This window comes from Talpa europaea, assembly GCF_964194135.1.
Source record: "Talpa europaea genome assembly, chromosome: 9".
Lineage (NCBI taxonomy): Eukaryota > Metazoa > Chordata > Mammalia > Eulipotyphla > Talpidae > Talpa > Talpa europaea.
The window spans coordinates 56,983,586-57,007,207 of record NC_140076.1 but is presented as its reverse complement, the minus strand read 5'-3'; the positions used below and the strand labels follow the sequence as shown (position 1 = coordinate 57,007,207).

The 23,622-nt window shown below is 36.8% G+C and overlaps 1 protein-coding gene across 1 annotated transcript in view; it reads left to right on the top strand.

Moving 5' to 3' along the window:
* Positions 1 to 267: 267 nt before the first annotated feature.
* The window catches only part of LEPR (leptin receptor), a gene marked incomplete at its 5' end in the record, with an annotated part of 52,291 nt that continues 28,936 nt past the window's right edge, over positions 268 to 23,622 (top strand). Inside the window, 6 exons of the mRNA XM_084243758.1 lie at positions 268 to 307; positions 3,642 to 3,965; positions 6,184 to 6,307; positions 8,762 to 8,970; positions 11,402 to 11,544; positions 13,349 to 13,493. Of these exons, the coding sequence (XP_084099884.1) occupies positions 268 to 307; positions 3,642 to 3,965; positions 6,184 to 6,307; positions 8,762 to 8,970; positions 11,402 to 11,544; positions 13,349 to 13,493 (985 nt within the window). The remainder of the gene's footprint in view (positions 308 to 3,641; positions 3,966 to 6,183; positions 6,308 to 8,761; positions 8,971 to 11,401; positions 11,545 to 13,348; positions 13,494 to 23,622) is intronic.

Here is a 23,622-nt window from a genome sequence, read left to right as displayed (position 1 = left end):
AAGGAACATTGAACATTTTTTGATTGTCATATTTTAACTGCATAAGATAGCATGTGTACAGGAATTACTCTAAAGCTTGCAGTTATATTTTAAAGTGAGGCACATCTCGATATTGACCAAGACTATTATAGAGGATTAAATTTTATGGACATGCTTATAATCCTTTTTCTTTTATACTTTCCTTGCATATCTGTGAGTTTTGTATGTGTATTGTGTATATATTTGTTTGTGATTTACTGTTTTTCAGGTATATTTCTCTGAAGCAAGATGATTTGTCAAAAATTCTATGTGGCTCTGTTATTCTGGGGTAAGTGAGTTATTTGTTTTGTAGATGTCTTTATGTAAGGTAGAGATTTTACCCTCAGAGATGCTGTTTCTTTAATTGGCTAACAGAATTTACCACTTTCCAGTTAAGAATTTTTATGCTCATGATTGAAAATGCAAACTGAACAGTAGTTAGTGTACATGTGAAAACAAAAACCCTTTTAATCACTTGCAAATGATCCGATGCGTACCCTTTCAGGACCATAACACACATCCCACACACAATTCAATCTATAGTTGCAAAAAATATGGTCTATATATGTTGTTCTGCATCTTCTTTTTCTACTCAATAACTTTTCAATTTATCATGACAAACTTTCTTGTGTGAATCCTGATTCCTTTGCATTTTTGCCAGAGATGCATATTAGCATTCTTTTACTGTTTTTGCCCTGTTAAATAAGCAAAAATATGGTATATTATTTCAATTTCATTTATTTGCCAGATTGAGCACTCTTTATTTGCCACTTGTATTTCTTATGTGATTTTCTTTCTTTTTTTTTTTTTAAAGATTCATTTATTTATGCATATCAGAGCTGGGTGCAGGCAAGAGGTGCAGGGTGGGAGAGGACTCACCAGAGACAGAGTGGGGGAACAGAACAGGCAGATCCATTGAAACACTGCTGAGGGGAGCAGCAGGCGAGAGAGGAGAGGTCCACAGCACCATGTGGGTTTCCTCCCTGCCTGAGGATCAAACTCATGCCGTGGCTGCAGATAGCTTCGTAGTGATGTCACTTAACCCCTTGTGCCACCAGCGAGGCCCTTTATGTGATTTTTTTTTTTTTTTTGTGGGTCCCTCGCCTGCAGCCAGAGAACGAACCGGCACTGCAGAGGCTGCAGGCGGCCTTGCAGCCCAGCGCTCAACCGCTGCGCCACCAGGGGAGACCCCTCTTTATGTGATTTTCTAATTCATATACTTTGACCATTTTGTTATTTGATTTTATTGATCCTACATGATTTTCAGAAATTTATAAAATGTAATATTTAGCCCTACTAGAGTTCTCCTGAGAAACAGTACAAAAGGAATTTATATGCACATATATGTAGAAAGATTTAGTACAAGGAATTGACATACATGATTGTGGAGGCTGAGTGGTCCTGAGATCTGTATTTGGCAACTTGAAGACTCAAGAGAGTTGATGGTCTACATTCTAGGCTGAAAGCTGGCAGACTTGAGACCCAAGAAGACCCATGTTTCAATTTGAGTTTGAAGGAGGAAAAGGCTGCTAACGATCTTCCTTACTCAGGCTTTTTCTACTATTCAAGGTTTCCAAGGTTTGGATGAGACTCACCCACATTAGAGAGGACGATCTGCCTTATTAGGTCCTCTGATTCAAATGTTAAATCCTTCCAGAAACGTCCTCATAGACACATCCAGAATGATGTTTGAACAAAAATCTCAGCACACCATGCACAGTCAAGTTGGCAATTAAAATTGATAATCACAAGCCCTAACAATTTATTCTGCTTTGTGATTTTTTTCCTCCCTGATCATTTGCTTTTTAACTTTGTTTTCTTTTATAGTACAGAAAATTTAAATATACACTCTTATAGGTACTTTTATTTAATAATGCAGCAATATTAAATTATAAATGTGCATAATATGATATATCAAAACTTTAATTCTCTGTGTCAAGGAGCAGTGTGCTTGGTGACAGTATTTAAAATACGTGACATTGGCACAGACTATGGGTTTATTCTCAAACGAAAGATGCATTTTTATTTGCCATTCTCAATTCTAATTCTGGCAAAAATGACATGTAATGTTATAAGGGGATGTTGTCAAGGAATGGGGTATACCTTGCAAGTTTTCACTTAGAATACCACCAGCAGAAGAATAGTTTCAGAAATTAAATTATACTAGTTCTTCCTTTCACATATTACAGGATATTATCACATCATTTGGATAGTTTTACATGTATTACTTTTGTAATTTAAAACGATGCATTCGTGAATTGCTTTCTAAAATTTTTATTTTTTATGTTTTTATGTTTATCCTAATCCTTGAAAAAATTGCCATTCTGTACAAAACCTTGCAAAATTCTCAGAATTGTCCTGCTGCATTACTTTGTAAATGAAGCAACATAGCTATTGGATCAATTGATTTGGGTAACTTGTAAAAGAAAGAATTATGGATAATTATTTTATTTCCAAACAAAATTTTTAAAAAACAAGTACCACTTTGGAAGATTTTTTTTGTTCAGGATTAAATACTTGTTTAATTGTTATGTGTCTAAAAAGTGGTAATTGTTTTTAATCAGTGGTGAAAGTTTCCTATAGGAAGTCTGTCACTGGGCATCAATTTTTGGAGAGTGCATTAGGGGCCTGTTAATTGATATCATAAAGCTAGGATCACAGGTACAGGAAGAGCATCCAGCTATGTTGATGTTAAAGACACACCCTTTCTCAAAGCACTCAGGGAAGATAGTGTTAACATTTCAGTATCATTTCCGTTAAGATGTATTAAAACAGCAGTTTTTTTTTTAAAGATTTATTTATTTATACAAGAGCAGGGGTATAGACCAGAGGAACGGGAGGGTGAGAGAGTTCACCAGAGCAGGCAGATTGACGAAATACACTGCTGAGGGGAGCAGCGGATGCGACTAGAGAGGTCCGCCACACCATGTGGGAATCTCCCTGGCTGGCTTTGAATCGAACCTGCGCTGAAGAGGCTGTAGACAGAGTCACAGCACTGTGCTCAATCTGCTGGCCCCAGTTTAATTTTTTTAAATGAAGGACACTTTGTTATTTTACTATATAGTAGTTAATACACCAGATTGTGTTTTCTAAATGGAAAATGAGACACATTTTTCTTTGACTCTTGAGAACTTTGTTATCTCTTTTGGAGGGTCTAGTTCCTTCTATGATACTGTCCACAAGGATACTGATGGTGCTTAGGTGTAAAGAACATTTGCTAAGCTGTTCACCTTTTCTTCTAGGTCCTAATTTTTTTTAATGTATTATACATTCACATTATATCCCATGTATGATGGAAATTCAATATAATTTTTTTTTAGGAAAGGAAATTGAAATTGGTATTATTTTCTTTCCTTAAAATATAAATAAAATATATTAGATTAATAGGGAAAAGAAATAAATTTCCATAAAGGTGTGCTAGAAGATGAAATTATCTCTCTAAATGAATGCACCTCCAAATATAACATGTTGTACAGTGGAAGTACACACACTGCATTAGGCAGTGATTAAGCACTTAGAAAATAAAGTGATTACTATTGAGTTCCACAAAGTTTAGTTTTAGAAACCTACTATTTTTATTTTCATCAAAATGATTGTTCTGTGTCTTTTTAATGTCCTAACAGAATTTGTTTATGTGATAACTGCATTTAATGTGGCCTATCCAATTACTCCTTGGACATTTAAGTTGTCTTGCATGCCACCAAATACAACCTATGACTTCTTGCCTGCTGGAATCTCAAAGAACATTTCGAATCTGAATGGACATTATGAGGCGGTTATTGAAGCTAAATTTAATTCAACTACCACCTACTTTTCTAATGTAATGTCCCAAGCAACTTTTCCTTGTTGTTTTTGGAGTGAAGAAGATCAAAGCTGCTCTGTGCATGCAGACATTGATGGGAAGGCATTTGTTTCAACAGCAAATTCTTTAGCTTTTCAACCAACAAGTAAGTATTACTTAGTATTGAACAAAATGTTTTCTTTTTAAATATTGAAATATTTATCTTATGAATATGATTTTGAATATATGTCATCATTTCATATTAGTCACACAATTAGATTTATCATGTGACCAAACTTTTAAGCTCCAATTATTTTATATCCCATGTAAATACATTAAAATAAAAATGTAATGAGGAAACTCTTTTTTTCTTTAAATGTGTGTCTTTTAGACTTCTAAATAGGCTTTAAAATAGAAAATCTCCTTATTTTTCTTAAACAAAATATCAAATATCTAATAATGGTGTTGAAATAGATAAATTTTAGTTTTTAATTTTTTTTAAAGATTTATTTATTTATGCATACAAGAACTGGAGTTCACACCAGAGGTGCAGGGGGGCGGTGAGAGGATTCACCAGAGACAGAGAGAGGGGAATAGAACAGGCAGACTGACTGAAATACACTGCTGAGGGGAGCAGTGGTGAGACAGGAGAGGTCTGCTGTGCAATGTGTGTAGCTCTCTGGCTGGCCGGCCGGGATTGAACTCCCGCTACAGAGGCTGGGAATAGCTTCACAGTGCTGTGCTTAACCCCTTGCGCCACCAGGGAGGCCCCATCAAATGTCTAATAATCATGTTGAAGTAGATAAATTTTAAATCATTTATGGATAATATGTTTTGCTCAAGCATGGAATCTCTTGTAACCAGCATTGTATTTTAAGTCAAGGATTTTTTTTTTTAAATTGTTGTTCAATACATACTGAAAGTAGCTGGTGTAGTGAATAAGCTGCATATGGAAATCTAAGAAAAAAATTATTGCCAAGCCTTTTTGAAAAAGTAAATGGAGTCAGTTGACTTGGCCATATAAAGAGAACAGCATTGTGAAAATAAATCATATGTAAGTATAACATTCCCATAGGTTAATTAGAATTTCTCAACCTCAGCATTTTTGACATTTTGGGCCAAATCATTCCTGGCTGGGGTTGTGGGGGTGACTGTTCTGTGCACTGTGGGATATTTAGCACCATTCCAGACTTTTACTTACTTGATGCCAGTAGTGGCACAGATTGTCACTTCTGACAAAGAGTATCTCCAAACTTTGCCAGATGTCTCCTGGAGGGCAATCAGCATCACTGATGGATAGAAGTAGCACTCCAGTATATTGAAATCATTTTAAAAATAGGAATAAACTTAAATATGCAATAAAATGTTGTAAAACAAGTTAGTAAGTATTGTCTACTGTCTATAACCATTTAATTTAGTTTTAAATGAAGCACTTCTTTTAAATTTTGAGGGAACTTAACTTAGCCATTCTAGCGAGTATTATACATACCAAGAATGAACTCAAGAAGTCAGGTTCCTTGTGATTAGCCTTGAAATTGTAAAAAAAAAAGTTACTGCTTTAGTTATTAAGAGGAATGATTATGATGACATATGGGTTTTAGTCTTGCATATAAATTAACGCTATTAAGTAGTTACATATAAATGAGTTTAAATTTTTGTAATTAAAATTAATTTATCAATTTGTGGCCACTGAATATTTCAATTTATTACTCTGTGAGTTAGGCTGTTTACTTCATAGGTCTCATATGAACAGAAACCCATCAGGTTTGGGGAAATATGTCAGTATTGCCTTAAGCTAGTTTACTGTTAAAAGTTAGTCATGATTTTCTATGATCATTCTTGCTTTTTAAGTTATAGGTCACCAATACTTTGTTATTCTCAGGCGGGTTTTTCAATGTGCTGTGAAATATACTTGCATTAATTGTACTTGGGACCTTTAGTATGACAATAACAAGGATTTAAGACATGTGTCATAGTTCAAAATGTGAAACACTGTGCCTTTATTGCTAAAGCAGACACATAAATAGCGCTTCAGATTTGCTTATACCTTGATAGCTAATGTTCTCTTTTCTCTTGGTAAGTGGGAATAAACTGAAATAGGTGAGTTTTGAGGTCTTTGTCTTACTTAAGTGGCTTAGGATTAAAAAAAAGTTTTGAGAAATAATAATTGAAATTAATTCCTTAACTTACAAAAAAAGATACTGAAGGCCAGAGGAACTAAGAGACTTGGGCATACACATACCACTAGTTAGAGCCTGTGCTTTTTAGCTCAGAATGGGCAATGGAAGTTGTATTAGAACGCTGGTAAATTTAATTTAGCTCCTCTCTCTCACTGAGTTGTTTAGAATGTTTTTCAGATTTAATCTAGTCTATTTTTAATTCAGGTGCAAACTGGAACATACAGTGCTGGATGAAAGAGGACTTGAAATTATTCATCTGTTATATGGAGTCATCATTTAAGAATCCTTTCAAGAATTATGACCCTGAGGTCCATCTTTTATATGTTCTGTAAGTATTAAACTAAATAAATGCATTTGGGTATTTCTGTGACACGATTTTTTTTTTTTTAAAGCAAGAGCTTCTGTATACAGAAGTGGGTTAGGAAATCTCTCCTATTCCTACATTTCTGTTTATATTTATGCATCTCCTGAAGGCACTGTGTGTGTGTGTGTGGTGTGTTTGATAGTGTTCTCTATTAGATCTCTTTTTTTATGTGGATGGGCATATATTCTGAAAGAACAGTGGACTCTGTGGAGGCATACGATATGGTTAATTCTGAGAATGTAGGGGGGATGAAACCCTGCTTACTGGAACCCTGGAACCAACTGCAGCTACCCAGCAGAATTTCTACAGGGCTGATACTTCTGAAAATGGGGAGTAAATCAAGAAGGGATTAGTTCCTTCTTCCTTCATCAGCCTTCTATTCTCCCTCCTTTTTGCCACTTAGCATTAACACCTGTGTAACTCTCTACACTTGCTTGAACTGTAACTCTATGCCTTCCCCTATTAAGATGCAACACTTTAAGGGCCTCCCCGTGGCACAGTGGTTGAGCGCTGGGTTGAGAAGCTGCCTCGGCTTCTGCGGCGAAGCTGCCCGCGGCTTCTGCGGCGAAGCTGCCCGCGGCTTCTGCGGCGAAGCTGCCCGCGGCTTCTGCGGCGAAGCTGCCCGCGGCTTCTGCGGCGAAGCTGCCCGCGGCTTCTGCGGCGAAGCTGCCCGCGGCTTCTGCGGCGAAGCTGCCCGCGGCTTCTGCGGCGAAGCTGCCCGCGGCTTCTGCGGCGAAGCTGCCCGCGGCTTCTGCGGCGCCGGTTCGATGCCCGGCTGCTCCCCGGCCACCAGAGGAGGGTCCCACATGGCGCGCAGACCTCTCCTGCCGCCCGCTGCTCCCCTCAGCAGTGTACTGGTCCTTCTGCCTGCTCTGCTCCCTGCTCTGGCTCTGGTGAATTCTCTCACCCTCCCGCGCTTCTGACTGTGCCCAGTGCATGTATAAACAAAACAAACAAACAAACAAATAAATAAATAAAAACATGCCTCTATTAAAAAAAAAAAAAGATGCAACACTTTAAGCCAAAGGAGATAATCTTCAGCCCTTTAAATGAGGAGGTGCTGTGCCCCAATTCTTACTCTTCACATTTCTGGGCAATATTTACAAGATCAATCTCTGGGCAATATTAATTTCTCCTCCCATTTGGTCTCAGTCCCACCTGAACAAATATTCTGTATGCTAAATTCTAAACTGTGTAGTTATTTTATCACCAAGTATCCTTACATAAAGTAGTAAGTGGAAGGAGGAGATTGAGAAGAAATTAGCTAACATATGCAAACACACACAAGCGCACTGTAATGGAAATGCCTGTTTCTATGCAGGTGTTTCTTTTCGCCAACCTCTTCCCTTTGCAAAGCAGCAGAGGCAGCTCTCCTCCCAAGGCAGCCCTCCTGTGACTATGCAGGCGTCTCTCTTCATAAACCTGTCCCTTTCAGGGGCAGCTCACTGTGTCTGTGCAAGTATCTTTTACTTCCCTTTTCTTTTTAAAATAAACATGCCAATTGTCACTCACACTGAGTGAGAGAAAAGGTGAGTGCCACAAGGGCAGAGGGTGGGATTATAAAGGGGCAGGAAGAAATTTTGTAAGTATATATATATATATATCAGAAATTATGAAATTTATACTTTGAATATTTAGTTTATTGTAAATTAATTAAACTCAATAAAGCTATCCCCCCTAAAAAAAGGCAAAAAATTTAAGCAATACCTTACCTATCTCTGTAAGCCTACAAATGAATGGGTAAATCTTAAAAAATAATTATAATTAGCTGTATAGGTTTAGAGTAGGGTTACAGACTCAGTGCACAAGTAACAGCATGCAACCAAGACACAGAGAGCTGTTACTTCTGATTTATTAGTGTTGCTTTTTTTATACAAGAGCTGGGGTACAGGCCAGAGGCATGGGAGGGTGAGAGGATTCACCAGAGGCAGAGCAGGGAGCAGAACAGGCAGCCGACAGAAATACACTGCTGAGAGGAGCAGTGGGCGCAACAGGAGAGGTCTGCCACACCATGTGGGATTCTCGCCAGCCGGCGGAAATTGAATCAGCACTGCAGAGGCTGCGGACAGCTTCACAGCGCAGTGCTCAACCCGCTGTGCCACCCGGGAGGCCCTGTGTCTTCTTTATTTTTAATGATATTTTCATTGTAGGTTTTTAGGATGACACTTTTTCTCTCCTCTCAGTTTTTCACTGTTGCTTCACATTCTTCTTGTTAAATTGTTTATAACAGCTAATTTGATTTAACTTTTGGTTTTTCTCACGTGATGAATCTGTTTTTCCAGATACCCTTTAAGCTGAATTTCCAGAAGAGTGTACCTCAAATTGAATTTAGCGGACTATATTTTAATTATATCTAGTGTGCATTTCATTATAATTATCACATCTATGTTAATATTTAGCTCTTCTTTTTTCATATAGTCTAGAAGTGGTAGAAGAACCATCTCGGGTTCCCCAGAAAGGCAGTTTTCAGATCCTTCAGTGCGACTGCAGTGCCCACAAGTGCTGTCAATGCCACGTGCCTGTGCCAACAGCCAAACTCAACTATACTCTCCTTATGTACTTGAAAATCACATCTGGTGAAGTAACTTTTCAGTCACCTTTAATGTCAGTTCAGCCCATAAATGTTGGTAAGTTGTGCACAAAAAAAAAAAGTATTATATTTAAACCTCAGTCATACAGACAGGTGAAAAATTGCTTATAAAGTTGTTTACTAGCTTACCTGCTTTGACCAAAGTTGCTTTGGTGATATTTGGAAGTATTAAAAGTATTAAAAGCAGTTTCTGTGATGATTTGACAGTAGAAGAAATAGTTCTATAATTGTAACTTCAATTCTCTCTTGAAAACAGTTTGATATAAATCCTAAATCTGTAATGGATATGTATTGTTTGGTTATCACTTTTTCCCATCTCAGATAACTAAGCAAATAATTGGAAGCTTTTTAAACTTGAATTTTATTTCTTTAATAAATATTTCTTGCTCATGTTTTAAGAACTGCAGTAACAATGGCAAGTGAAACAAAGTTCCTGAATCATAAAGTGGATAGAGATAAAATAGTGGATAGAGATAAACAATTAACAAGTAAACAAGAAAGCAGTTTGCTATACAAATATGATTTTAAGAAGAACTCAAATGATAGGTAATGCCTCATGTTTTCAGTGCCACAGCTCCCCAAATTTCTTTTGATCAACTTGAATATATAATTACAAATGTGAATAATGTAAGTAGATGTTGACTTAAAGTAATTTATTAATTCTTTGGTGTATGTATGTTAAATTATATATTATATATAACATATAACTTAACAATTTTACTATTTTCCACTCATATTTCCTGAAACAGTTATAAGCATTCTTAACATGTATCTTTGCATCATTATTTTTTACATCACTGGAGCCGCTTTTGCAGGTATCTGACAGAATTTTCCACATACAAACTTCATCTTTAATTCTTTCTAAATTACTGGGGAGATAAAATTTTTTGAATCTGCATATGCCATATTTTAACATTAGGATTTTAAAATAACTTGTCCTATAGTGATAGATTTGTGATCCCCACAACATAATTACAGTGAATCCAAGCAATTCAGTCATGAAGTTATAGTAAAGGGCAAAAAAAATACAAAACCTAATATTAATATCATCATTTTTAAAAAACAGTTCTATCAAGTGATATTTTAGAAACATTTAGAGCCAGCATTGGTTTGAATTGTTTTTAAAAATAAAATAGTTAAGAGAAAATGCCATGATGGGTTTTATAAAAGTTTTAGAAGGAATTTTTTCCTTTTTTCATTGATAATTTTTTGGGGAAAATTTTCCTTTATATTTGGTCCTATATAATAACTTCCAATAATTGTTGAGTAAGACAGATGGTGCAACGGAGAGAGTCAGTGTGAGGGCTGTTCTTTCAGGTATGGAGGTCAAAGAAGACCTCTTTTAGGAGTTAGTATTTGAGCTGAATGGAGACTAGAGTGTCATGGAGAAGTTCATGCAGTTTTCCATATGACTGTACCAATTTATATTCCAAGCAACAATGTATAATGTTCCTTTCTCTGCACATCCTCTCCAACGCTTTCTTGTTGCTTGTATATAGACATTCTCATAGATATAAGGTGAAATCTCGTTGTTTTGTTTTGCATTTCCCTGATAGTAAGATATATGTGGGGCATCTTCTCATGTCCCTGTTAGCCACCTGTATGTTTTCTTTAGAGAAGTGTCTCTGGAGATCATCTGCATATTTTTTAATGGTGTTTTTTTTCATTGTTAAGTTTTATGTGTTTAATAAATTTTCAAATCTATCAACGTTAAATATTCAGTTCTGTTTTGCAAGATGTTTACAGTGTTTCTACAAATTATGTAAAAGTATTATATTTTTAAAACTACGTACACGTATGCACATACATCTCCACATACTTATATATGCACATGCATATACATACATAAATACAACATATACATATGAACTCAGAAATTATTTACCAAGTTAAACACTATCAGACTAAGAAACTCCATTCTCATTTTTGGTGACAAGACACAGGGTCTGCTAATGCTGTGTTTGTTACATGTAAAAATGCATGATGTGGGTTGTTTGAGTAGTTTTATCTACATTGTTGTATTTCAAATTATTTGCTGAAAATTGCATGCATATTTATGCATGAATTTTTGCAGACCCTATATGTATGCATTTTTCAAGTATGCTCTGCAAAATGCTTTTTTTCCCATGGTACTCACTCAAATAGTGTGTGTGCATTGGGCGTAGCTTTCAAATAAGTTTGGGAAATGCCAAGTTAAATAAAGTTAATTAGGTATTTTTATAGTATGAATTCACATTTGTCATCATAACTTCAATTGTAGTTTTCTCCACTTGAAAAGGAAATGAAGATATGTGATTGCATTGGTAAGGTACAAAGAGTAGACCCAGTATCTTGGTTCTGTACTTAGATTTTAATAGCGTCACCTCTGAGTAATTGAAAGACTAGGATATGCTCAAAATTCATTTTGACTTCACCTTATAATTATCATGAAAACTGCTTGACTTAAAAGTGGTCTCTTTTTTCTTAAGTGAAACCTGATCCACCATTTGGTTTGCATATGGAAATTACAGACACTGGCAGTTTAAAGATTTCTTGGTCCAGCTTAACATTCACACCATTTCAACTTCAATATCAAGTCAAATATTCAGAGAATTCTACAAGTATGAGAAAAGTGAGTATATTTTAGTGAATAAAATGAAAAGTTCAGAAGCAACAAAAGATGAGATCCCCTTCCTAGTCCCATAGAAAATACCCTTTGCATGCCAAATGTGCCTGCTCCTTCCAGAGCTGAAGAGTTATGATGGATATTATACTACTGACTTTCATTTAAGATCAACCTAGAAAATAAATATATGAACAGCCTTTCTACATTTCTTGTAAAATGCATTAAAATTTTTTGTTCGATGTACTCAATTATCTCCTATATATGGATACATGTTATCTGTGAGGACCATGATTAATTCCTCTGAGAAGGAAGTGCCAGAAATAGTTCCCCTTACAAAAAAGTTTATGTTTATTAAATCAGTCTTACCCTCTCCCTCTTATTGTCCCCCCTGCCTTCCTCTCATTTATAAACACACACACACACCCCACCCCTAAATGGCTATAGGAAGTCCAGTCACAGAAATTCGTGATCTTTTTTACAATGTCTCTCTTTTAAATTAATTTGTTTTCTTACATCATCATTCTCCCTTCATGTGTAGTCCCTGTAATCCATCACCATAGTCCTCTGTGCTTTTCCCTCCCCTCTTTTGACCATCATTTTAGTTTTTTTTTTTTTTTTCAGATTTTCTCTGGTTTATGATTTTATATTTAAATCTTATTTTTTTATTGCTTGATAGGTTTACATGCATTTGTACTGTAAAGCATGTTAAATCCTTTTTCCACCTTTCTGTAAGTATTTATCAAGTATCTACCAGATGCTAAGGGTTGTTTTACTTGCATCAGGTCACATTGGGATAGCAGAACTGGATGAGAGGAGTTTGGGAGTGCTGGTGAGAGATGGTGGGTTGTAAAAATAAGTGGAGGTGGGGGAAGATCTCACTGAGAAGGTGGCATTTGAGCAAGGAGTAGAAGGAGATGGTGACGTAGCTATATGGGAACTGGGCTCTAAATAGAGAAAACAACAATGAATAGACCCTAAGCTAGATGAGAAGCTGGTGGCCAGGGCAGTGGGTAGGGCAGGAGTAGTAGTGGGTGAATCAGAGAGTGGTGGGGAGGAAAAGGAGGAGGTCATGAACAACCTTGTGAGTCATGTAAAGACTTGGGCCATAACTTTGTGAAGCTAATTGCTCTATAATTTAAAGATAAATACTTTTTAGATCTGGGGTAAAAAAAAAAAAGTCTTGTAAACATTTTATGTTCACAAAGAGCAGGATGGGAATCCTTAGTGTTATGTATGGAAAAAACAGAGTTAAGCCTTTGCTACTAAGCAATTTTTGGTTGTTTTATATAGTTAGGACTCTTAGATATTTTCCTTCTAGTTTGTAAACTACAGTGAACTCTTGGTAAACTAGAATGAATTCTTGGTTCCCTCTAGCTTGTCTTCTGGTACTAAATATTATTCATGCCCTCCTGTGATGCTTTCCTCTAGTGTGTGTATAGTTCTCTATCCACCCTTGCATTTGTTTCCTACCACTTTTGTGTTCTAGATGTCAGCAGTGGCTTCAGCTTTTCCACTGACTTTAGCTATAGCTTTCAGATTTTGAATAGTCAATTTCACACTCATTCAGTTAAAAGTATTTCCTGATTGTCATTGTGGTTTTTTTCCCTTGGACTCATGGTTTATTTAAAATTTTGACTAATTTGCAAACCTCTGATATTTGGTTTTTGATTTTTTTTAATTGCACTGTAGCCAGCTAATTATGCTGTAAAATTTTAATTCTTTGAAATTTGTTGAGGTCTTTCTGTGATCAGTTTTATTCAAGGTTCTACATCAACTTGATGCTCTGATGTTTTCAAATAATATTTGACAGGCTAATGAAATCATCTCAGCTACATCTCTGCTAATAGAAAGCGTGCTTCCTGGGTCTTCCTATGAGGTTCAGGTGAGGAGCAAGAGACTGGATGGCCCAGGAATCTGGAGTGACTGGAGCACGCCACTTATCTTTACCACACCAGGTAGGTTTTTGTGTGGTTTTTTTTTAAGGATTTATTTATTTATACAAGAACCAGGGTACAGGCCAGATATGTGGGAGGGTGAGAGAATTCACCAGAGACAGAATGGGGAACAGAACAGGCAGACTGACGAAATACACTGCTGAGGGGAGCAGCGGGTGAGACAGGAGAAGTCTGCCGCGTAATGTGGGTTTCTCCCTGGCCGGCCAGTATCGAACCCGCGCTGCAGAGGATGCGGACACTTCACAGCACTGCGCTCAACCACCCCACACCAGGTAAGGTTTTAGAATAGTAGCTTCTATTGAGAAGGAACTAAGTTAACTGAATTTGTCTTTGGCGTATTATAAGCATTTTAAATGTCATGACACTAAACCCAAAGAGGGATGCAGTATCAATTTTCTATTTCATTTTGAAATAGTTCATTTGTTAATGAAAACTTCTAGAAGAACTCCTGTTTGTGTGTGTCTATACCAGCATCTTGTTCAGTTGCTTTCTTTTTCAAAAGATAGGTTTAATAAAAAATCCCAAAATGACAAATTTAGAACAATACTTGTATTGATGTTTCCTTAATTAACATTCAAAAGTCAGATATATTTGACATAAATTTCAAATATTAACACTTTATTTAAATATTACATGTTAAAAAATAAATTCTCTTTATTCTTTCATACCTAATATAAATTTATAATATATACTAAAAGTGCATACACACATATATTTGCCCTTCCATAAATATTTAGTGTTTTGTGTACATGAAGATAATGAAGATATACTTTGTGGAAAAGAAACTTTACCAATTTATTTGCTCTTAACATCTCCAACAGTATTACCTTTAACAACTAGTCTTTACTTATTCATCACAGGGGTCTCTAAAAACTTTAGCCATTCCAAAGAGCAAAATATGAAAATAAATGAATAAATCCAGGCAGTGAGTAAATAGCTTCCCCAGAGAATAGTATTGTTGAATTAGCAATGAATATAAAGTGAAGTAACTAATTTAACAAACTTAGTTAGAAAGTAGACTAGGGGCACCAAGAGAAGGCATAAAGCTTACACACTTCGATAACAATTATGAGTAATTCTCTATTACAGTGTCATCTACTTTATTTATTTATTTAAAGGTCTCACTTTTTTTTTTTAGATTTATTTATTTATTTATACAAACACTGGGTACAATCAGAAGTGCAGGAGGGTGAGAGAATTCATCAGAGCCAGAGCAGGGAACAGAACAGGCAGACTGACGAAATGCACTGCTGAGGGGAGCAGTGGGCATGGCAGGAGAGGTCTGTCATGCCATGTGGGACCCTCGCCAGGGATTGAACCGGCGCTGCAGAGGTTGCGGGCAGCTTCGCAGCCCAGCACTCAACCGCTGCGCCACCAGGGGAGGCCCAGTGTCGTATATTTTAATGATGTACTGAATCACAAATAAGAGATAGTTCATAATTCTCTACTGAATAATAGTGACAGTGATAGGTGCTTCCTGTGTTTTAGACAGTGTTCTAAGTGCTTTACATCTATCCTTCCAACAACTTTGTGAGAATGGGCACTGCTTTCCTCTTTTATAAACAAAGAAATTTGAGAGAGGTCAGTAATTTGTAAAAGTTGATGCAATCAGAAAATAGTAGAGCTGTCCGTTTAATTTCAAATTTCATGTTTGTAACTATTAATAAGGTGATTGAGTGCGTAATATATAATTATGCAAGATATCCATTGGCACTGAAGGTTGATAAAGCAGTATGTAGAACATAACTATGTAGAACATTTTAATGGAATGCTTCATTTCCTTCATGATTCCTGGGAAATGAGGTTTCAGTGTTCAGGTTTTTTTTTTTTTTTAAAGATTTATTTGTTCATGCATACAAGAACCAGGGTACAGGCCAGATATGTGGGAGGGTGAGAGGATTCACCAGAGACAGAGCGGGGAACAGAACAGGCAGACTGACTGAAATACACTGCTGAGGGGAGCAGCGGGTGACACAGGAGAGGTCTGCTGCACCATGTGGGAATCTCCCTGGCTGGCCAGGATAGAACCGGTGCTGCAGAGGCTGTGGACAGCTTCACAGTGCAGCACTCAACCACCTGCACCACCAGGGGAGGTCTTCAGTGTTCAGGTTTTTTAGGTTAGTTTTGCTGAATTACCACTGCAGCAATTCCCACTTTCACTATACTCAAATGGTGTGGAACAGCAAAGTTCGTTTCTCTGAACTTGGGAACTTTCTATTTGTTTAAAGAGATTTGAATTCTCCCTTAAATCCTGGTATTTAATAGATTCTCCTCCATTGTTCATTGCTAGGTGCAATAATGGCATCCAGAGAAGAAAATTATTTTGTAACAGTAAGACAGTAATTTATTTAGTATGAATTAGTATATTTACCTGCTTTATCATTTGCAAACACTTTGGATTTTATTAATTTTTTTTCGATCAGAGGTTATCTGGTGTACTGCTGCCATAACAAACAAAATGCAGTCATCTGTACTTTATAACTATTACTTTTATTCATTGATATATTAAAGTTGTACCTTCCAAGGTGCACAATTAATGAAGCATTGACTGTTCCTAATCAAGAAATTCTTATGCATTCTTTTGAAAGAAATTGTCTAGGTTCTTTCTCTGTAGCTACTGGGAAGTCTTGGATATTTAGAGGAAAAGAAGTTTGCTCAAACTTATGAAGACTAAGGCTTTTGTAGTTAAGTCATTCAACATACTAATAATGACTTTAGGAGAGCTGAATTCTTGTAATGCCTTTATTAATGGCATTCTTGTTATTGCCAAAGAAGAAAAGAAACAGATATAAGGCCTTTTCATATTTGGCAGGTTTTATAATGGGTTGGAGAAAATATTTGCCACTTAAAAACTTAGGCAGTCTGCTCCACAAATTGAAAAATCTATTTCCTGGAGCGCTAATAAAGAAACATTTTAAAATAACTTGATATACAAAGAGCTCACACGGCTCAACAAAAACAAAATAAACAATCCAGTCAAGAAATGGGCAGAAAAACTCAAAAGACATTTCTCCAAAGAGGAAATGGAAATAGCCAGCAGGCGTATGAAAAAATGTTCAACATCCCTTATAATAAGGGAAATGCAAAGCAAAACCACACTGAGATACCACCTTACACCGGTAAGAATGGCACATATAAAAAAAACAAGCAACAACAAATGTTGGCGAGGATGCAGTGAAAAAGGAACTCTCCTACATTGCTGGTGGGAGTGCAAATTAGTCTAACCATTGTGGAAAGCTGTCTGGAGGTTCCTCAGTCTACTAAAAATGGAGCTACCATACAATCTGGCAATTCCAGTCCTAGGGATCTACTGAAAGGACACAAAAACAGTGATTCAAAAGAGCACCTGTACACCTATGTTTATTGTAGACTACTTACAATAGGTAAAACCTGGAAACAACCCAAATGCCCAAAAATAGATGACTGGATCAAGATGTGGTATATATGCACAATGGAATATTATTCAGTAATCAAAAAAGATAAACTCATGCCATTCGCAGCAACGTGGATGGAGCTAGAAGGAATTATGCTCAGTGAAATAAGCCAGAAGGAAAAAGAAAAATATCGAATGGTTTCACTTATAACAGGAATATAGAGGAACCAAATAAGACATCAGTGTAAAAAAAAATAACAGTATAAAACACAGCAAAGCAAAAACAGACAATTATAAACCAGAGATATACTGCAGGGGGGGGAAGAGGTAGAGGGGTGAGAGGGAGGGAGGGAGGGAGAGCAAAGGGGACTGTGGTAATGGTGCATGGGTGCGTTGGGGAAGGAAATTCTATGGGGACTCAATCTGAGGGGGTGGACGAAGCAAATATTGTCTAAAAAAGGTAAAAAATGACAAATGTTAAAATAAAAAAATAAAATATTTTGATTCATGATTTATGTTCTTTGGACTAATTCACTAATATTTATCAATAGAATTTCTTCTTTTCATAAAGTTTATTAATGTAGACCTTGCAAAGGTATTGTTGTTGATACTTGGTCATGAAAAGAAAATCATTATTGTTTTCTTTTTTTAATATTTTATATAATTCTTACATCATTTTTCATCTTTGTACAATGTATGCATTTTAATTTTGGTTATATTCCCCATATAATTGCACCCCCCCCTTATTTTGACTCTAGTTCTTCCTCTCCCCTCCCCACCCTAACCCCCCCCCACTTAGTGTGTCTCTGGTTTATAGTTGCTTGTTGATTTTGATTATTACTTTGCATTGATTAGTCTTTTTTCCTGGTCTCTTATTTAGGTTTTCTAAATTCCTGCTATGAGTGAGACCATCCGGTATTTTTCTTTTTCTTTCTTATTTTGCTGACCATGATCCCTTCTAGCTCCATCCATGTTGCTGCAAACTGCATGTGTTTACCTTTTTTGATTGCTGAGTAATATTCCACTGTGTATATGTACCACATCTTCTTGATCCATTCATCTATTTTTGGGAATTTGGGTTGTTTCCATATCTTAGCTATTGTAAATAGTGCTGCTATAAACATAGGCATGCAGGTGCCCTTTGGAATTACTGTTTCTGTGTCCTTTGGGTAAATACCTAGGAGTGGAATTGCTGGATCCTGTGGAAGCTCTATGTTTAGTAGGTCAAGAAATCTCCACACAGCTCTCCATAGTGGTTGGACCAGTTTGCACTCCCACCAGCAGTGCAGGAGAATTCCTTTTTCCCCCACAACCTCGCCAACATTTGTTGTTGCTAGTCTTTCTTAATATGTGCCATTCTCACTGGTGTAAGATGTTATCTCATTGTAGTTTTGATTTGCATTTCCCTGATTACAAGTGATGCTGAACATTTTTTCATATGCCTGTTGGCCATTTGCATTTCCTCTTTGGAGAAGTTTCTTTTTAGCTCTTTTGCCCATTTTTTGACTGGATTATTTTCTTTGTTGTTGTTGAGTCTCATCAGCTCTTTGTAGATTTTTGTGATCAGTCCTTTATCATTAGTGTTGTGTGCAAAAATGTTCTCCTAGTCGGTGGGGTTTCTCTTTGTTTTGGTTATTGTCTCTTTTGCTGTGCAGAAGTTCTTTAATTTGATATAGTCCCAGCTGTTTATCTTTGCCTTCACTATCACTGCTTTGGGTGATGTGTCTGTAAAGATGTCTTTGATGTGCATGTCATGTAGTGTTTCGCCTGTATTTCCTTCTATGTATTTTATGGTTTCAGGTCTTATATCTAGTTCTTTAATCCATTTTGAGTTGGTTTTTGTGCATGGTATAAGATGGTTGTCAACTTCATTCTTTTGCATGTAGCGACCCAGTTTTCCCAGCACCATTTATTGAACAAACTTTCTTTGCTCCATGCATATTCTTTGCTCCTTGTCAAAGATTAGTTGACCATAAATCTGTGGGTTTATTTCTGGATTTTCTATTTGATTCCATCGGTCTGTGTGTCTGTTCTTGTTCTAATACCATGCAGTTTTGGTGATTATGGCTTTGTAGTATAGTTTGAAGTCTGGCGTGTGATGCCTCCATTCCCTTCTCTTTTTTTTTTCAGGAGAGCTTTGGCTATTCAGGGTTTTTGGTGATTCCATATGAATTTCATCAATAATTGTTCTAGTTCTTTGAAGAATGTCATTGAAATTTTTATTGGAATAGCATTGAATCGGTATATTGCTTTTGGTAGGATGGCCATTTTAAAAATGTTTATTCTTCCAATCCATGAGCAGGGGATGTCTTTCCATTTCTTTGTGTCTTCATCTATTTCTTTTAACAGTGTTTTATTGTTTTATTTGTGTAGGTCCTTTACCTCTTTTGTTAGATTTATTCTCAAGTATTTGATTTTTTTTTGTTTCTATAATAAATGGAATGTTTTTTTTTTAATTCTTCTTCAGATTCATTGTTTGTGTATAGGAAGGCTACTGATTTTTGCATGTTGATTTTGTATCCTGCCACTTTACTAAACTGATTGATGAGTTGAATTAGCTTTTCTGTGGAGTTTTTGGGGTTCTCTATGTATATTACCATATCATCTGCAAATAGTGATAGTTTGACTTCTTCCTTGCCTATTTGGATTCCTTGTATGTCTTTCTCTTTTCTTATTGCTCTGGCTAGGACTTCCAGTATTATATTGAAAAGCAGTGGTGAGAGTGGACATCCTTGTCTTGTTCCAGATCTTAATGGAAATGCTTTCAGCTTTTCACCATTGAGAATGATACTGGCTGTTGGCTTGTCATATATGGCCTTTATGATGTTGAGGTATGTTCCTTGTATGCCAAGAATTTCAAGGGCTTTTATCATGAATGGGTGTTATACTTTGTGGAAAGCTTTCTCAGCATCTATTGATATTATAATATGGTTTTTATATTTCTTTTTGTTGATGTGCTGGATGACGTTGATTGATTTTTCAGATGTTGAACCATCCTTGTGTCCCTGGAATGAATCCTACTTGGTCGTGGTGAATTATCTTATGGATGCATTGTTGGATTCTGATAGCTAAAATTTTATTGAGGATTTTTGCATCAGTGTTCATTAGAGAGATTGGCCTGTAGTTTTCTTTTTGTGTGTTGTCCTTGTTCGTTTTTGGTATTAGTGTAATGTTGGCTTCATAAAACGTGTTTGGTATTATCCCTTCCTTCTCAATTTTTTGGAAGAGTTTGTGAAGGATAGGCACTAATTTGTTTCTGAATGTTTGGTAGAATTCATTTGTAAATCCATCAGGTCCTGGGCTTTTGTTTTTGGGGAGGTTTTTTTTTTTTTTTTTTTTTTTTTTAAAGGAAAAGCTATTTTTTTTTTTAAAGATTTATTTATTTATTTATACAAGCACTAGGTACAGTCAGAAGTGCAGGAGGGTGAGAGAATTCACTGAGCCAGAGCGGGGAGCAGAGCAGGCAGAAGGACCGAAGTACACTGCTGAGGAGTGCAGCTGGTGACAGGAGAGGTCTGTGCACCATGGGGGACCCTCCTCCGGTGGCAGGGGAGCAGCTGGGGATTGAACCAGTGCTGCAGAGGCTGCTGGCAGCGCTTCGCAACCCAGAGCTCAACTGCTTGGACACCAGGGAGGCCCCCTGGGGAGGTTTTTAATTACCATTTCAATTTCACTGTTTGTAATTGGTCTGTTTAGGTATTCTATTTCTTCTTTATCTAGCTTTGGGTGATTGTAGATTTGTAGGAATTTGTCCATCTCCTCTAGATTATTGAACCTGTTTCCATATAACTGTTCATAGTACTTTCTGATTATTCTTTTAATTTCTTCTGTGTCCATTGTTATTTCTCCTCTTTCATTTGTGATCCTGTTTATTTGTGCTTTCTCCCGTTTTTCCTTTGTGAGCCTGGCTAGGGGTTTGTCTATTTTATTTATTTTTTCAAAGAACTAGTTTTTGTTTTCATTAATCTTTTGGATTGTTTTTTTTTTAGTTTCAATTTCATTTATTTCTGCATTAGTTTTTATTATTTCTTTTCTTCCACTGGTTTTGGATTTTTTGGTTGTTCTTTTTCTAATACTTTTAAGCTTTCAGATTAGGTTGTTTCTTTGAGTTCTTTCTTTCTTGTTTCTTAATGTGAGCCTCTATTGCTATATATTTTCCTCTTGTTACTGCTTTTGCTGCATCCCATACATTTAGGAAATTGGTGTCCTCCTTGTCATTCAATTCAAAGAATTTTTTAATTTCTTCTTTGATCTCCTCATTAGTCCAATGGTCTTCCAGTAGTGTGGGTTTCAATCTCCATGAGGTAGGAGAGTACCTTGCCTTCTTTTTATGGTTTATTTCTAGTTTGATGCCTTCATGGTCAGAAAAGATGGTTGGTATGATTTCGATCTTGGTGTATCTGTTGATGTTTGTCTTGTGTCTTAGTATGTGATCGATCCTGGAGAATGATCCATGTGCGCTTGAGAAAAATGTGTACTCAGATTTTTTGGGGTTTAGTGTTCTATAGACGTCTATTAAGCCCAAGCACTCTAGATCCTTATTTAGAGCTTTAGTATCTTTACTCATTTTTTGTCTCATTGATCTATCCATTGTTGATAGTGGTGTGTTGAAATCTCCTACAACGTATGTGTTTTCTCTAATGTCTGTTTTCAAAGATGATAATAGTTGTCTGATATATTTTGGTGCTTCTTCATTTGGTGAGTATATGAGTGTTATTTCTTCTTGAAGTATTGTCCCCATGATCATAATGTAGTGACCATTGGGGTCTCTTTATCTTTTTGAGTTTGAAATCTGTTTTATCTGATATAAGTATAGCTGTTCCTGCTTTCTTTTTTTGGTCCATTTGCTTGTAGGATTGTTTCCATCCTTTGACTTTGAGTCTATTTTTATCTTTTGTAGTTAAATGTGTTTCCTGGAGACAGCAAAAGGTTGGGTTTTGTTTCTTAATCCAGCCTGCGACTCTGTGTCTTTTTATTGAAGAGTTTAGTCCGTTTACATTTAGAGTTAATATTGATATGTTAGCATCTGTATTTGCCATTGTGTTTGTCCTTCCCCTCATTTTATTTATTTATTCTTTTAATGACTTCTTTTTTTGGCCTTCTTCCGTTGTTATTCTTCCCTCTTAGGTTCTGGCTTTAGGACTCCTTGTAGTATTTTTGGAGTGGGTGTTTAGTCGTAATGGAATTCCAGAGTTTATGTTTGTCTGGGAAGGTCCTTATTCTTTCTTCATAGAGGAAGGAAAGCTTTGCAGGACAGAGTATTCTTGGTTAGCATTTTTTGTCATGGAGTCTGTTGACTATGTCCCTGCACTCTCTCCTTGTCCGTAGTGTTTCTTCGAAGAAGTCTGATGTCAGTCTTATCGGTTTTCCTTTGTATGTTATCTGTTTCTTCCCTCTTGTCAGCCTCATTATTTTTCCCTTGTCTTGGATTCTTGGGAGCTTTACTATTATGTGTCTTGCTGTATTTTTCCTTTCTTCATGGAAGTTTTGTGTTCTTTCTTCTTGTATGTCTGTTTTCAGCTCCTTCTTCATGTTTGGGAAATTCTCTTAAATTATTTCCTTGAATAATTTCTCTGTTCCTAGGTCTCTCTCCTCTCCTTCTGGGATTCCTATAACTCGTATATTTCCATTCCTCTTGGAGTCAGATCATTCCGAAGTCTTTCGTCAGTTTTTTTTTCGTTCGTACTTCTCTTTCCTTTTCTGTTTTTTTTTTTTTTATATCTGTGTCTTCGAGAGTGCTTATTCGTTCTCCATTTCCTCTATTCTGTTTTCACTGCTTTTCCCAGCATTCTTTAGCTCTTCTGTTAATCCTTTGATCTCATGTATTTCCTTCATTTCCCTCCATAGGACTCAATTTCATTTTTCTGAGCATTGTTTTCCTTAATGACTTCCGTCAGTTTTTTCATCACAGTATTTTTAAATTCTTTCTCTGGAAGGCTCTGAAGTTCTTCCAAGTCACTGTTGTTGCAAGCTGGTGGGTGGTTTTCTTTTTGTTGTATGTCTTTTTCCTGAGTACTTGCTTGGTTGCATGTAGTTTTTCTTCTCCCTGCTGCTTGTTTTCTAATTTGTCCTATGCATTGGGACACTGTGCCGCTAGTACTGGCCGACATCTTTTTGTTGTGCTCTTTCGGGGGTTTCGGAAGCTGGCAATCCAAATGAGTCAAATACTGTTATACCAGAAGTCTATTGAGGCAGGCAGTGGTACTTTGAGTATGTTGATGGTCATTGTCACAGAATATCTCCTTCTTTTGTGTTTAATTACAAAGATGTGTCTTGAAGTCCCGCAGACTTCCCTGGAGGTGGGGTAGCTGGATCGCACTCTGGGTTCCAAATTTCTGGATCCCCCTCTGGGCTCTGACTTCCTGCCAGGTGGGACCAGGCTTGTGGGCCTTCAGCTCACCTTTGACTGCGCAGGGAACCTTCTCCCTCTGGCTCCACAGGGAGCCTCCTGCCAGTTTCAAGCAGTTTTTATTGAAGAAAGGTCCCTGTTCTAAAATGGCAAGACAGAGAGGCACTCTCCTGTGTGCCCGGTCTGCCCCGGCCCTGGGTGCCCGCTCCCCCTCTGGGCTTGGACTGCTGGCCAGAAGGGGCCTGGCGTGGGCGAACTTCCCAGCTTACCTCTGGCTCTTGGGAGCCTTCTGCCAGTTTTAAGCAGTCTTCATTGAAGAAAGGTCCCTGTTCTAAAATAGCAATGTGGAGAGGCACTATTCTGTGTGCCTGGTCTGCCCATTATTGTTTTCTTATTTTACAAATTAA